Source organism: Callithrix jacchus, chromosome 10, assembly GCF_049354715.1.
Source record: "Callithrix jacchus isolate 240 chromosome 10, calJac240_pri, whole genome shotgun sequence".
NCBI classification, from domain to species: domain Eukaryota; kingdom Metazoa; phylum Chordata; class Mammalia; order Primates; family Cebidae; genus Callithrix; species Callithrix jacchus.
Window position 1 is genome coordinate 50,863,858 of NC_133511.1, and position 16,554 is coordinate 50,880,411.

At 36.0% G+C, this 16,554-nt stretch overlaps 1 protein-coding gene across 7 annotated transcripts in view; it reads left to right on the forward strand.

Moving 5' to 3' along the window:
• NOX4 (NADPH oxidase 4) overlaps positions 1-16,554 on the forward strand; it is a 148,558-nt gene that overhangs the window by 31,206 nt on the left and 100,798 nt on the right. For 6 of the 7 annotated variants that reach the window (XR_004731190.3, XM_035265278.3, XM_078339241.1 and 3 more), the window contains exons 3-5: positions 6,736-6,846; positions 8,492-8,576; positions 13,850-13,947. Coding sequence is in view for 6 of the 7 variants with exons in the window: in XM_035265278.3 (XP_035121169.1) it covers positions 6,736-6,846; positions 8,492-8,576; positions 13,850-13,947 (294 nt within the window). In the remaining variant the exon portion in view is untranslated. The remainder of the gene's footprint in view (positions 1-6,735; positions 6,847-8,491; positions 8,577-13,849; positions 13,948-16,554) is intronic. The other variant, XM_054241812.2, reaches the window with a different exon arrangement.

Genomic DNA, 16,554 nt, shown 5'->3' on the forward strand with positions numbered 1-16,554 from the left:
CTTTCCTGAAAAGCATCTTACTTCTTCTTTGTTTATGAAGCTTAGTTTGGCTGAATATGAAATTCTTTACTGGGATTTATTTTCCTTAAGAATGCTGAATATAAGTCCCCAGTTTTGTCTGTCTCATAAGGTTTCTGTGCAAAGGTCCACTTTAGCCTAAAAGTATTCCCTTTGTAGTTTGGCTTCCCTTTAACGATTTTTCTTTCATTTCGATCTTGGAGAATCTGATGACTATGTTTTGGAGATGGTCATCTTGCATAGGAGCTCACAGGGGTTCTCTGCACTTCCTGAATTTGAGTGATAGCCTTTCTAGCAAGGTTGGGGAAGTTTTCATGAATTATGTCTTCAAATATGTTTTCCAATTAGCTTACTCACTCTCAGGGATGCCAATTAGTCATAGATTTGGTCCTTTTACTTAATACCATATTTCCTCGAGTTTTCATTCATTCTTTTTTCTTTATTTTTATCTGAGTTAATTTGGAGAACTGGCCTTCAAGCTTTAATATTCTTTCCTCAGTTTGGTATATTCTGCTGTTAATACTTGTGATTGGATTATGAAATTCTAGTAGTGAATTTTTTAGCTCTATCAGATCACTTTGGTTATTTCTTAAAATGACCATTTCATCTTTCAGTTCCTGCATCATTTTATTGCATTTCTTAGTTTCCTTTGATGTGGTTTTGACGTTCTCCTGAATCTCTATGTTTGTTTCTATCTATATTCTAAATTCCATTTCTGACATTTTAGCCATTTCAGCATAGTTATTGCTTTGGACCTGGTATGGTCATTTGGAGGTGAGAAGACACTATATTTTTGAGTTGCCAGGTTCCTTCTCATCTGTGTGGATGGATGTTTCTTAAGTCTTTGAAGTTATTGTTCTTCAGATGACTTTTTAAAATAAATTTTATCTTCTTTGATGCCTTTAGGGGTTTGGTTCTGGTTTAAGGTAGGCTCAGTAGACTGACTTTATTTCTGGAAGGTTTAGGGGGCCAAGTGTCAGCTCAGCATTCCTGTACTGCATGTTTAATTAACTCTAGGGGGCTGTACCAGGACCCCAGGTTTGATCTCTGGCCCTTTGAGGTTAGGAATCTGATTTGTTGGGGGCTGAGGTATCCCATTCTTCTGGCCACAACTCTACAATGCTGGTGCTGGCAGGGTTCACTTTTGTTGGCTTGGGTGGGGCACCAGTGGGAGTGAGCCTGCAGTGGTTCTGTGTATGCTCATGTCTATGGCAGCGGCAGTGTGGCTGGTGTAGGGGGGTGGGAGAGGCAGAGTTGCCAGCATCCATGTATGCATTTGTGCTGGTTGTGGCAGTGCAGCAGGGTGCTCCTCTGTCAGTGGATGTTGGACAGTGAGCTCTGCTTGCACCAGCTGTGGTGGCACAGTAGGGTGCATGCACACATATGTACTGGCTGAGTAAGGGAGGAAGGTCTGCCCACGTGGGGAGAGGGAGACTGTTGTGGGGCAAGGATGCAGGTTGGCTAGTGTGCATTGTCAGGGGCTGATCTATTGGAACTCTCCAACAATCAGGCTTGGTCTTCCAGTGAAGGAGCTATGATGATAACCCCAGGGAAGCAAGTTGGTTGGGTATCAGAAGCTGTGATTCAAGCAGGTACAGCCAGGCTGAGGCCCCAGGAGAGGCCAGCAGACACAGGATGTGCACTTTGGACTGGTTTCATCCCATTTGCAACACCGCAATGCTCTCTCTGTTCAGGCCTGACAGTTTCTCAAAGGTTGAAGTCTTTTAGAGGAGCATGGAGAGTGTTGGGGGATGGGCACCCTGGCCATGCTTTACTGCAGCTGTTCTTGTGCCAAATGCTTGGGCTCTACACAGGCTGGAATCCTGTTTCTTCTACCTCTCTGAACAACACTGTCAGCTCAAGTGTCTGTGGGAGTTGTGAGCTCTCTTGCTGCCAGGAGTTTTGGAGGTTCCTGGTAAGAACAGACCACTCCTCACATGTTTAACTCACTCCTTCCCCAGAGTTGCGGGCCAGGAATGAACCCCAGTACTCAGCAGCCCCTTACAGGGTTCCCAGCTTCCTCCCCAAGTTCAGTCCAGTGTTTGCATCCTCTCTTTATCCACTTTTAATGCTTTCCTGCTAAAGATCTGCTCAGAGTTTGCTAGTCTTTCCCATGTCCTGGTCTCTCAGTGTGAGATGTTCCTCCTGGCTATATCTAGTCAGCCATCTGGGGTCTCTTTCTACTTTCATTATGGATTAATTTTTAGTCTTTTCAAAATCTGTTATTAGAAATATTTGTGCATTTATATTTGTAAAAATATATGTATTCTAAATTTACTTAATATTTATTGCTATTCATCCATTCATTTATTCACACAGATTTCTTTTTGAGGCTTGCTTAGATTTACCTTCTTAAGCAATTTAATTTTCAATTATTGTATTAATTGTGTATATGTGTAAAGCACAGATGATATTTTGATACGGACATGCAATGTGTAATAAGAGTAGTTGGGATATCTATCACCTCAACCATTTATCATTTCTTTGTGTTGGGTGTTGGGAAAATTGTAATTCCACTCTTTTAGTTATTTTGGAATATACAGTAAATTATTGTTAACTACAATCACCCTATTGTGCTATCCAACATTAGATGTTATTTCTTTTATATAACTGCTTTCTTGTACCCATTTCCCATCGCCTCTTCATCTCCCCACTTCCCATTACTCTTCTCAGCCTCTGGTAGCCATCAGTATTCTCTGTCTTCATGATTTCAATTTTTTTTTTTTAGTTACCATATGTGTATTCACTCAAGATTTATTGATTGTCCACTTTGATGGATAGATTTACCTATAGATTTGCCTACAGATTCTGGGAGTAAGAATAATGTAACTAGGAATTTTCTTGAAGTGTCTGCTTTTTGTACAGTATAGCTAGCTAGCTAGCTAGCTAGCTAGATAGATAGATAATGACTTCATCTTCTCGATAACAGTGGGGAGTTTTCAGTGACCACTTCATAATATTTTCCATATAAAATACTGAAAACTGACCATTTTAAAGTTATTGGTGACATCCAAGCTTCACGAATAAAATAAGCTCTAAGATTGTAAATATTTGAACTAAGTTGAGGGTTGTAACCAAATAAAATGCCGATCAGAGCATGGTACATGTGTTTAGAGGTTCAGTTCAATTCAACAAGCATTTGCTGAATACTGCCATTGTGTTAGGGCTGAGGATATACAGCTGTAAAAAAAAGGATCCTGCCTTTGAAAAACTTATTACCTGGGTGCAGGAAAAGAGTGAAAGGAGGAGTAAGCCAGATCGTAGAGTTGAGAGGCAGTTACAAGGAGAAATGAGGTACCTTGGGATTTCTGCTTCTCCTTGGAATGTCCTTGTGATAATATATAAGAATCAAGGTAATGCATAGAAGGTCAGAGAAGTTTGATGTCTTATAAGACACAAACACATTAATTCATATACCAACTAAAGAGAAAATGCTACTGGCTAGGACGATAGAGGTAACTTGTAACTAAGTAATAAACTAAAGTAGTCAGGCTTGATGGAAGATGAAAACCAAGAACTTTGTTTAACAAACATACTTTGCCGGCAACTAAGCACAATGTATATGGCCTACGGGAGCTATTGGAGCGGACTTTTCTCATGTCTCTCAAGTTAATATTTATCCTTCTATATCCTTCAGTGCATTTTTTGCCTTGGTTTCAACCCTGAGATGAAAGAGTCATAGGGTCCAGGGTACAGAATTCCTTTTCAACTAGTTTGGACAAGATATGCAGCTTCTAAGATCCTTATACAAGTCATCTGTAAAATGAGTATGATAGTTCTTACTCTACAAGGTTTTTGAAAATATTTTCATTTTTTCATTAAAAATGCTTAATCTAGTGACTGGTCTATATTGGATGATAAAAAAATGGGAAACCTGTTTATTGTACTTTACTATGTCAGCTTTCTGTAGATGAGATATCTGTTGTTTTTGCTTTGTTTGTATTTGTGCCTAGACTATTTGCAGTTGTACTTTAAGTATTAAAAAGAGCTATTTTTAAAGCTTTATTTGGCTGGTAAGTTTGGAAATATGCAATTATATTTACTTATTATAATTTAATGGTTGTCATTTTTTCATAACTTGTAAACAGTATAGTTTAGCTAAATAGCATTAGGTAGTGGTATTCAACCCAGGTGGCATATTAGAATCATCTGGAAAGCTTTCAAAAATGTCAGTGTTCAAGCACTATCCCAAGTCATTGAATTCAGGATTTCTCATTGTGGACCTAATTATTATTATTTTGTAGCAGCTCTTCATCTCTGAAAATGGCAATTATAACATCTACTCAGCCTGTCAGAATAGATCTGATGATTACAATAAAAATATATTCAAAAGCAATTAATAAAGAGATAATTAAAATTAAAATGTAAGGTAATATTAAAACATTTTAGAAGTATTTACCCTGTTCTTGAGGGGTTTAACATTTACTTAGAGAAATAGGTTAAAACATGAAAAATTCAAGGTAACGTGTTATTCACTAAATGGAAGTAACAGAATAATTATGCTAGGAATCCCATCCCAATCATACTGTGTAGCCAATCTTTAATGAATACGAGGCTGTGACCTTCTCTAGTGCTTCTCAAATATTTATGCCTTAGTTTTTTTTTTTGATGATAAAAGGACAAGAACAATAAACTTTCTGGGACTGGAGAGGGTTATTAGGAGGGAAGTCTTATATAGGGTGGTTGTCTAAAACTGCTTACCTCAGATGTTCACTTAATCATCAAGTCATTCAACAAAATACTTATTACCTAACACATGCCTTTTGGACATTTTATTTTTAAAGGCAATTTAGCAGCAGGATAAAGTAGTCATTAATAAATAGTATAGATGCTGGGGCCAGAATATCTGGGCTTGAATTCTGGTTCCACAACTTTCTGATTGTATTATGTTCTGTAAATTCTTAACTTCACAATGACTGAATATTCTTTCTTTTTTAAGAAGGAAGATAATATTGTTAATTACTTCCTAGGGTTGAAGAAAGAGGTTTAATGTATTAATAAGTGTAAATTGATCCAAACCATGTGTGGCTATTAAGAGTTAGATGTACTTTTGTTAACATCTCTGCATTTTTATTCCATTATATTCTTTATGTGTTTTAACATGGACATAATGCATGTAGTGTGAATATATGAAGACAATGCTTTAAGTTAGCTATTACCAAATGAAAACGGTGCTTGAAAGAATGGATATATCCTCCTCCCAAGACATAGTCAAATATATGAATCTCAGTTTTTCAAGGCACTGTCTTATTTAAGATTGGTCATTTTCAACAAGATGGATTATCTAGAGGATATTATGCTAAGTGAAATAAGCCAGGTGCAGAAAGACAAATTCTGTATGATTTCACTTACATTTTCAATCTAAAAGAGTTATAATCATAGAAATAGAGAGTAGAATGGTAGTTACCAGAGGGTGGGGATGGGAGTGGAAAGAAGGCACAAAGTTTCAGTTAGCAGAAATAGACCTGATAATTGATTGCACAACATGGTGACTATAGTTTGTAATAATGTATTGTATTTTTCAAAATAGCTGAAAGTATATTTTATTCTTATTTTTTATTTTTTGGGACAGGGCCTTGACCTGTCACCAAGGTTGGCCTGCAGTGGCATGAACATGACTCATTGCAGCCTCAAGCTCCTGGGCTCAAGCAATCCTCCTGCCACAGTCTCCAGAGTAACCGGTACTACAGGTGCATTCCGGCATGCCCAACTAAGAGTGGATTTTAAATATTCTCACCACACGTCTTGCATCTGTAGTCCCAGCTACTCAGAAGGCTGAGGCAGGAGGGTAGCTTGAGCCTTGGAGAATAAGGCTGCAGTGAGTTCTGATGGCACCACTGCACTCAGCCTGGGAGAAAAAGCAAAGACCCTGCCTCAAACAATAAATAAATGAATAAAATAAATCAGTATTTTTACTACAAAGAAATGATAAGTGTTTTGGGGGATGGATATATAGATTAGCCTGATTCGATCATTTCATAATGCACACATGTATTAAAACATTATATTGTACCCATACAGATATACAATTATTTGTCAATTTAAAATAAAATAAATTTTTTTTAAAGATTGGAAAGAGGGTTAGAGACATAATCAGGGAAGTACAGAAAGCAATGAGTGCATGTAAACCAGTGAGTTCTCTCCTAGTTTCTTCTGATCAGGAAAGCAATCTAGAAGAGTCGTGCTTACTGTGAGACCAGAAAGATGAGTAGAGTTAGTGATAAGCAGAGCTTGCAGAAAAGCTGTGTTGTATAAATGGGTGGGTTGTGTGGAGACTGAATGTTCCAGAAAGAGAGAACACACATGAAAAATCTTCATTTAAATCTGTGACCTTATCAGTAAACAAAGGGTCCGACACCGTATGAATGTGGAGGTGCAGTATATATGGAAACTCTCTAAGGTTCTTAACAGCCAGAACAGTGGGGTAGGAGCAGAACAAGAAATGAAATTTCTGCCAGAACAGTGTTTTCAGATGACTGTTACCGTAGCATAAATGAGAGGAGTACTAAGTTTTATGGCAGTGCAGAGCAGAAAGAAACTATTTGTTCCTTGGGGTTTTTGTGAGAGGAAAGGGGAAGACTATTCAAGGCTCTTGAAGGAGTTGGTATGTGGCATGATTCTTAAACGAGTGATAAGGTGAGACCTGTAGCTTGTAGAGCCAGGTCAGGGCTTTACGACTGTCCTTACCTGTGTGCTGACCTTGCCTTATTTGTTCAGCTAGGATTGTGTCTAAGCAGAGCCTCCGCATCTGTTCTTAACCTCAACTGCAGCCTTATCCTTTTACCCATGTGCCGAACACTCTTGGCTTACCTCCGAGGGTCACAGAAGGTAAGAAAAAAAAGTCCTAGTTACAAATTCCAGCATAAAAATCAAGTGTAACAGTCACATGTTAGTTTGTTTAGTTTTCATAGTCTGCTGCAGTGATTTATTCTAAGACGGTGGTGAAAGCTATGTCACCTGTCAAGATGATCTTTGAGCTACTCTGCAACACCAGATAAGGGCAGAAGGTAATAGTAATATTGTTAACAGGGGATTTCCAGTGCAATGCTTAGTATTTCACATACATACTGGTGAATTCTTACAGGGATTTTGCAATTATATATTGTTAGATTCATTTCATGCACAAGAAACCTCAGGCACAGAGACTCTGAGTAACTTTGAGACTAGTGAATGGCAAAGTTAAGTTGAATGCTAATTTGAGTTCTTTTCATTATATCGTGTCTCATTGAGATTCTGTAATTTACTTAGCTAAATCCAGGTGAGCAAACTAGAGTCCTTTGGACTCTGAGCAATACATGAAATGATTGCTGGTGTTGGCAAAAACTTATCTCTGTTTAACACATATACTTGTTCTGAAATGTATAATTGGCTTGAGAAACATGTCTTGATTAAATTGTGATGTCATGTGTGATCCATAATGCTGTAAAATGAAGTATATAAGAAAACAGAGAAAACAACCATTCTGTTAAAATTTCACAAAAATTCTTTTTCATCTTTGACTATTTTTGTGTATCTGTATAAGTGTGTGTGTATGCATGCTGATTCTTCTTCCCTAAGGTACACGAAGTAAGGCGCTGCTGGATATATATTGATATTTTAAAAGGAGTTGTTAACTTGAGATCACTTCGATGTTCTATGAATTTAATGTGTGCAGATTTACTCTAGGAAAACCTTTCAACCCTTTTATGTAATTATGTTTAGAAACGCTATCCTTTTAATGCAGTAATCTGTGCAAATAACTCTTTCTCTAGCTTGCCTACCATTTAAACTGCTAGGTTTTGATCCCTGTGGCTGGCCATTGCCTTGGCTTGGAGAAAGAGAAGAAAGTGGCAGGGAATGAAGAATTCCCACATAAGCCTCTCAGTATTGAATAATTCTTAAAGAATTGTCCCAAGTGTGAAACAGTGATTCAAAGGTGCTTGACATTTTATTTTGTTATAAGATCAAGCAGGTGTTTTAAACTATAGATGAGATTGCTTCATTTAAAAATAATCTTATTTTTTTACTACAAAAGGAAATCATATGTATTTTAAAACATAATCATTCTAGAAATATGCAAAATGATCAGAGAAAGTTTTCCCTAATCTTATTCTGCCAGAACAACCACTGATGACAATTTGGGGTAAGTGCCTGCAGATACATTTACATACAATGCCATTTGTGTTGATCACTATGAGATCACAGTGTGGTTTATGTTTTGTAACTTTTTTTTACCTAACAATGTGTCTTGAATATCTTTTCATATCAACAATACAGCCTTCTCACATATATTTTTTAATGGTTCAGGTGTTCCGTTAACTAGATAGATCATAATTAATCTCACCAATTTGGGATTATTAGGCTTCTGCCATATTTTAAAAATTTTGACATAATGAACAATGCTATACTGAAAAACTTTGTAAAAAATATATGTATATATACTGATATCTCATTTGTTGTGTTATTTTTACCATATTAAATGATTTTTGCTTAGGTTCCAAGCAGGAGAACCAGGAGATTGTTGGATAAAAGCAGAACATTCCATATTACCTGTGGTGTTACTATCTGTATTTTCTCAGGTGAGAAAGCCACAAGATATTAAATAATTTGCTAGAATTATACACTTTAAATTTAAACATTCCAGAAATATGCAGAATGGTCAGAGAAAGTTTTTCCTGAATCTTATTCTTCCAGAATAACCGCTGATGACAATTTGGGGTAACTGCCTGCAGATACATGAACATAAAATGTCATTAATGTTGAACAGCATAAGAGCGTCATGTGGTTTGTGTTTTAAACCACACATAAAATTATACATAGAAAATGTGTGATTTTATTGTTCTGTATGTTTTTTGCTATCAGCAATTTAAGCTTTTCCTATTAAATAGCTTAGTAGTTATTTTTCATGTATTTAAAGAGGGTTGTCTACAGGGAGCTACAGAAAATGGATGTGTCTTGTAATTTTTACATTATGATATCCAAAAGTTGGCCCCTAAGCTTATAATGACTATTTGCTTAAAGTAAGTAATTTTATTTAGAAATACTGGAACAAACAGACTAAAAGTTTTCAAGCTTTGAAAGTAATGATATAATATGACTTGAAATGCATGAACATTATTTATTTATTTATTTATTTATTTATTTATTTATTTATTTATTTATTATTTGAAACAGGATCTGGTCTGGCCCTGTCGCCTAGGCTGGAGTGCAGTGGCACAATCTTAGCTCACTGCAACCTCCACTTCCCAGGCTCAAGTCATCCTCCCACCTGAGCCTCCTGAGTAGCTGGAATTATAGGCGTGTGCCACCATGCCTGGCTTATTTTTGTATTTTTTGTAGAGATGGGCTTTCATGATGTTGCCCAGGCTAGTTTTGAATTTTTGACCCCAAGCAATTTGCCTGCCTCAGCCTCCCAAAGCACTGTGATCACAGGCAGGAGCCACCGTGCCTGGCCACATGAATGAAAATTAGAATGTAAAATACTCATTAGTAGATTAGGATTCCATCCCAAATTATATGTGATTAATGTTTCTTTGGTATTAATACTTGGTAGGAAAACAAATGTCAAAATTCGTGAATCTTTATCCTGCTTTTTTCCAAATTAACAAATAAAGCAATGATCTTTTTGTTATTGTAAGTCCTTTTAAAATACATTTTTATCCTGAGCTTTTACATGATCATTTTAAAATTTTTGGAAGAGAAAAAAATAAACATTGTGATTAAGTACATGGACTCCTCAGAGCTGCCCTACGTATTTTAGATTCTATTCCCAGCTGCCCTTCTATTTTAAGGTGTGATGTTACCGCTCTGATCCTCAATATGTTGTTGTTGCTGTTGTTTTTAACTGTAAAATGGATTGACAACAGGACTTGCCTCATAGATTTAAGGCAAAAATGGGAAAATGAATAGACATTCTTAGGATAGAATTACTAATTGTAATCTACAATTGCAAGGGTTAATTATTTCAGTGCAAAGCACCTGGTATTTTCACCTGGCCATTATTTGATGACATAGCTGTTTTGATCGTAGGGCCATTTTGACTGAGGAATGTTTCGATACAGCTATTGCCAAGAAATCATTATACTTTTAGCTTTGTAAAAAATTGCCAAGCATTGTCTAAATGGGTACCTTCACAGATTTATCACTGAATATCTTCCTATTGGTAGTCCCACCTCTGCGGTAATGGGAAGAGACTGGGATGGGATTTGTACTTCAGTGAGGATGAGATAAGGACCAAGGGTGTGGTTAGTGTTAGAGATAGATGGGAGAGGGAGGGTGAAAGCTCAGAAATGGAGGATGATCAAGAAACCAGCATATTCATGACTCAATTTGTCCTAAACTGTAATCACGTCCAAGAATTCTGGTTCAATTGTACAACAATGAGGAGACTGAGTTGGCATGAGCTTGTGTTCCAGAGGGTTTGCATTCTGCCACTCACTAGTTGTCTGACTTTGGCTAAATTACCCTTCTTTACCTCAGTTTTCTTATCTGACAAATGGGGATGACTCTATCTACCACATTGTTTTGTTTTGAGAATCAAATGAGAAAATCTATGCAAAGTGCTTTGTTTAGCTCCTTCCCTGCTGCCTAAAATTATGAGCTCTAAATTCTTTTGACCTGAGAGGTCCTTTAAAAAGGTGAATATATCCCTTAATGATATATTTTCTATAGCTATTACCAATGACTTTTTTTTTTCAGAGACAGAGAGAATATTAGTTCTTCTATAGATGACTCTGTATTTTTTAGCCATAGAGCATGTAGTTAATATTATAAGCTTTTAATTTAAAATCGAAGGATTATTTTACTACACATTTGGGTACTGATGAAGCTACATGACACAGACAGTTTTGTTTAAATAGTATTTTATACCTGTGCTATAGTTGTGTCACACCTAGACACTCTTTGTTTTACTTCGTTGGAAACTTATCCTTGCATGTTAACTCATTCTAGCTTCCTGTCCATTTTTTTCTCTTAAAAATTTTTTTAAAGACTTTTTTTTTTGAAGAGCAAATTTTGGTTGACTGCAAAATTGAAAGAAAAATATAGAGAATTTTCAAATATCATTTGTCCCTATGCATGTACAACCTCCCCCATTATCAACATCCCCTGCCAGAGTGGTACAGTTTTTACAGTCAATAAACTTACATTAATTGACATATCATTATCACCTAAGTCCATGCTTTACATCAGGGTTCACACTTGATGCTATATAATCTGTGTGTTGGGACAAATGTGTAATGACCTGTACCCACCATTATTGTATTATGCAGAATGGTTCACTGCCCTAAAAATCCTCCTTGCTCCGCCTATTTATCTTTTCTTTCCCACTAACCCCTGACAACCACTAATTTTTTTTGTCTCCATAATTCTACCTCTTCTAGAATGTAATATAGTTTGAATAATAAAATATGTAGCCTTTTCAGATTGGCTTATTTCACTTATTAATATGAATTTAAGTTTCCTTTGTGTCTTTTTATGGCTTAAGAGTTCATTTCTTTCTAGTGGTGAATACTATTTCCTTGTCTGGATGCACCACAGTTTATTTATCTATTCACCTATTGAAAGACATCGTGGTTGCTTTCAGATTTTGGCAATTCTGAATAAAGCTGCTGTAAATATTCACGTGCATGTTTTTGTGTGGGCATACCTTTTTAGCTCCTTTGGGTAAATATCAAAGAATGTGATTGTGAGATCATGTGGTAAGAGTATGGGTAGTTTTTAAGAAACCACCAAACTCACTTCCAATGTGGTTGTACCATTTTTTGTATTCTCCACCTGCAATGAATGAGAGCTTCTGTTGCTCCCCAATGTCACCAACATTTGGTGTTATCAGAGTCTGGATTTTGGTCATTCTAATAGGTACATAGTGGTAACTTGTCATTTTAATTTGCATTTCTCTGATGGCGTATAATGTGGTTCATATTTTCATATGCTTGTTTGCCATCTGTATATCTTCTTTGGTGAGGTATCTATTAAGATCTTTGGCCCATTTTTAAATTAGGTTGTTTGTTGTCCTATTGTTGAATTTTAAGAGTTCCTTTGTATATTTTGGATAACAATCCTTTATTGTTATGTCTTTTGCAAATGCTTTTCCTCAATCTGTATCTTGTCTTCTCATGTGTTTACAATGTATTTTGCACAGCAGAAACTTTCAGTTTTAATGAAGTCCACCTTATTAATTCTTTCTTTCATGGATCATGGCCTTGTAAGTCATCACCAAACTCAAGGTCAATAGACTTTTTTGTGTTTCTTTTAAGGAATTTTATAGTTTTGTATTTTGCTTTTGGATCTGTGATTCATTTTGAATTAATTTTTTGTGAGGCATGTAAAGTCTATGTCTAGGTTTATTTATTTAAATGTAAATGTTCTCTTGTTTCAGCTCCATTTGCGATGAAGTCATTTTCTTCTTTGTATTGCTTTTTCTCTTTTGTCTAAGATCAATTGACTGTATTTATGTGGGTGAATTTTGGGGCTCTCTATTCTGTTTCATTAATCTGTTTTTCTTTTCCTTTGCTAATACCATATATTCTTGTTTACTGTAACTTTATAATAAGTCCTGACTCTTCCTCCACCTCTAATTTGATTACTTGAAGGACCTTATAAGTTTTGTAATTAACTCTTAGGCATTTTAGCATTCTAGTCCTCTCTCGTTTTCATTGTTTTTTGTATTTTAGAACTCTAAGCCCTCTGCATCTCATATTATGGGCTGTGGAAAGTTATAGTTTTCTAGATTCCAGGCTATATCTTCTTTTGAACCACTGTACTCCATATATTGTGAACTAAAATGGTTTACTAAACAATTTCAGATCACTTATCTCATTAAGTCTTTTGTTTCTATCACCATCATTTTATAGAGAAGTAAATTAAGGGCCCTGAAAGGCAAGTAATATGGCCAAGATCACAAATTTTCCAGTGAGTTATCTGTTGTACTTTTCAGTGTATTAAAATGTGCTGTTAATTCACACCTTATTTTGCTTACAAGCAAAGATTGGGCAAGGGGGAGGTGTGATTAGACCATGCACATCCCACTTTCTTCCTTAGCCAGCCTCTGCAGGATAATTTTTATTACCCTGGGTTTGCCAAAATGAGTTTGTCATCACGTCTCTAGTAATTTCCTAACACTGCTATTATTCATATGAGCTGAGCACTCTGTTTACTGTGGTTATTATTTTCCTGAACTCTGTCCCTTGAAGTGATTCCCAACACTTTCTCTGTTGGGTTAAAAATACTGTGATTTAAATCTCTGGATTGTCAAAAATTTCTACTGGTTGAAAGTCTTTCACTGGGCTTATAATTTACCTTGTGGGACAGGGAAGTATGCAAGATATATATTAATAGCAGGTTTGAAACTATGGAAGAGGTGAAAGATCTGGAATACCTAAAATATCAAGGAGCTGCTTGAGTAAATAAATAAATAATCATATCATTAGACACACATTTATGTAAATGTGTGTGTGTGTTTTGGGAGGAGGATGTGTGTGTATGTCTTGGGGGAGGGGATGTGTGTGTATTGAGGAATTGTGTATGTGTGTTTGGGGGGAAGATGTGTGTGTGTTGGGAGGAGAATGTGTTGGGGGAAGGTGTGTGTGTGTGTGTTTGTGTGTATGTGTTGGGGGAGGACGTGTGTGTGTATGTTTTTTCTTATCGCTGACTTACTTCACAGCCTTTGAAATTTGATAAAGTATTATTAAGTTTTTTGTTTCTTTAAAACTTCACCTTTCAATGTAATATTGCATCGCCCATATAGCTGTCAAAGTCTGACCCTGTATTTACTTACGGAGAGAAGAACAGAGTCCTTGACATATAGCATGTATGAAAATCCCTCTAACTTGCTCCTGGTGCGATTCTGTAGGCGTGCACGTGGCTGCCCATCTGGTGAATGCCCTCAACTTCTCAGTGAATTACAGTGAAGATTTTGTTGAACTGAATGCAGCAAGATACCGAGATGAGGTGGGTGGTCTCTGTCTTCCATTTTCCTTTCATTTGTCATGAGATGACTGATGAGGGTCTGTGATTTTTGCTGAAAATTTGTACCTACTTCTTCTTTTGAGTGCTTTTAAAATGCAGTTGTCAAGTTGAGTTTTATTTCTTTTCAATAGAAAATATAAGTAATTACTATTTCATAGTCTTTCCTGCTGAAAGTAGGAGTTGGTAGAATGTCTACTTTTTATATTCTGCAGTGTTCAGATGGTTGCCACTCAGGTCTGCCTCTGACTCCCAGCAGCTTTTGTCTAATTCCTATCATTCAGTTGAGAGTGTCAACAGTGCCATTACAGGGTAAAAATACTTTATAACTAACAAACTTGGTTTGGGGGAGAAGGGAAGAAAAGTAGATTGATTATTTGTGAATCCTGGATAAATTAGTTTATTTGACTTAACAAATATTAGTGAGTTTTCATGATTCTTTCATTAAAAAGTTCCTCAAATTAGGTGTGTTGAATTGAATTCTGTGGCAGGCAATATCTGACATAGAGTGTTTTTCTCCATGTGAAGCCATCCATGAAATGAAATTATATGTGCAAGGTGCAGGCCAGGGCCTGATGAACAGCACATGCTCAGCCCAGTTAGGTCTCTGTTGCTTGATGTTTTCATATAGTCCTCAGGCTGCCTTTGCTTCACAGTGCCAAGACTGCATCCAAACCAAACTGCTCTGTCCCATTTAATCAGTATCCCCCCACCCTTACTCTCCTGTTCTGCAGATTAAGTTTGGTAGTGACTTACTCAGATTTCTTTCCATCTTCCCCATGTCTTTTTGTCCTCCACAGGTCACCAGAGTTTTCTAGATTTAGTATTGTTGTGATCATGTGCTTGACCTCCTCTTAAAATAAAACTAAGGAAAAAGTAACAACAAACAAACACGGAAACAAATCACAAAACTAAAATAGCGAGCAACCTTTCACACAGCCCTTGCCTCATGGGTGTTTTTAAAAATACCAATATGATCTAATTGGTCTGGGTTGGGAGGCAGGCATTCATATTTTATAAAAGCTTACCAGGGGTGTAGACTGAATCCAGCACTGAGAACCACTGAAAAATTTCAACTCCTTATCAGGCTGGTGACAGCTTTTCACATGTAAAGATTTCAGACCCAGCCTTGACTTCTCCCTATCTCATTCCCTCCCGCTTCCCTCTCTTCTGCCTTCTGCTCAAATCACTAGCTACTTGTTTCCTGCCCCTGTTATAATATTTTCCTTGATTCTTTTTTCCTTCTTTTTGTCTCTTTTCAGAATTCATGTCGTTAATAACTTCAGTGGTTTTCTCATTTTCTTAGAATATGCTTTTGCTTCAGTTCCAGTATTTTCAGTGATTTCAAGGGTTTCAGTTATTAAATTTATTTTCTTTTAAAAGTTATACATGCTCAATATAAAATATTTTATTTTATTTTATTTTTTCTGCCAATCAGTTTGAGCTTATGAGGTTGCTCAGGTTAGCCTTGAACTCATGACCTCGCCTTCGCAAGTGCCACGACCTCTGGCGGGAGCCACTTTGGACCCCTAAAATATTTTAAAACTCTCAATAAATGAATTTGAAAGTGTAACATTCTCCTCCAAAACAAGGCATCGTTTATTATGTATTTTTCTGATATTTTGAGTGGCATTTTATCATATATATTCCTTGGCAATTTGTTTCTATAAATATACATATTATGGCTTACTGTATCAAAATATCTTGGTTTTTCTCATTCTCTCCATATTACTGTGCTATAATTTATTTTTAGTCTTTTTCTTATTCAGACATTATGTTGATTCTAAGGTTTTGTTATGAACCACGCTCCAATAAATGTATTTCTTTGTCCACTTCTGCTACACAGATCCATAGTTGTAGAATTTTGGTTTAAAAAGTTGCACATTTTTAGTTTTGATGGACAGTGCCAAATTCCTTTTTAAAAAGTCTTCTCCTGTTTTCACACTTCTAACCAATATTAGAATGCCTATCTTTACAACTCATCTCTGTTCTTCTTTTCCCAATCTGATGGATGAAAATGGCAACTCATTGTTTTAAGGTAATATTTCCCTGCCTTTACTTTCTTCTTCTATTTATTCCTTCATGTCTCTCTTTATTCTTTTTTTTCCCTCTTTTTAATAAATATGTATTTAGCATCTAATAGGTACAAGGCAGTGCATTAGATATAGATGAAAATAAAAGTGTGTATATGTACTTATATATTTAAATATATAAGTAAATATGTATGGCATGTATATTATGCATATATTATATATTTTATATATAGTGATTATATATAATATATGTATGTATATATATATATATATATATATATATATATATATATATATATATACACACACACACACAATCAACACATACGTTTTGTGAACCGGTTTTGAAAAAGATGGTTTGTGCCATATACCCTATTGTTCTTGTTTTATGCTTTTACTCTGCTTGGAAGGATTCATCTTCCAGTTTGTGACTACTGCACTTTCTTGATAGCTCAGCTAAATCTGCCTCATCTTGCTACTGTGAAACCATCTCTCATGTTTCATTTTCTTTCTCTAGCAGTATTAATTGTTCCATCTTCTGGGTTTCTATAGGTATTTA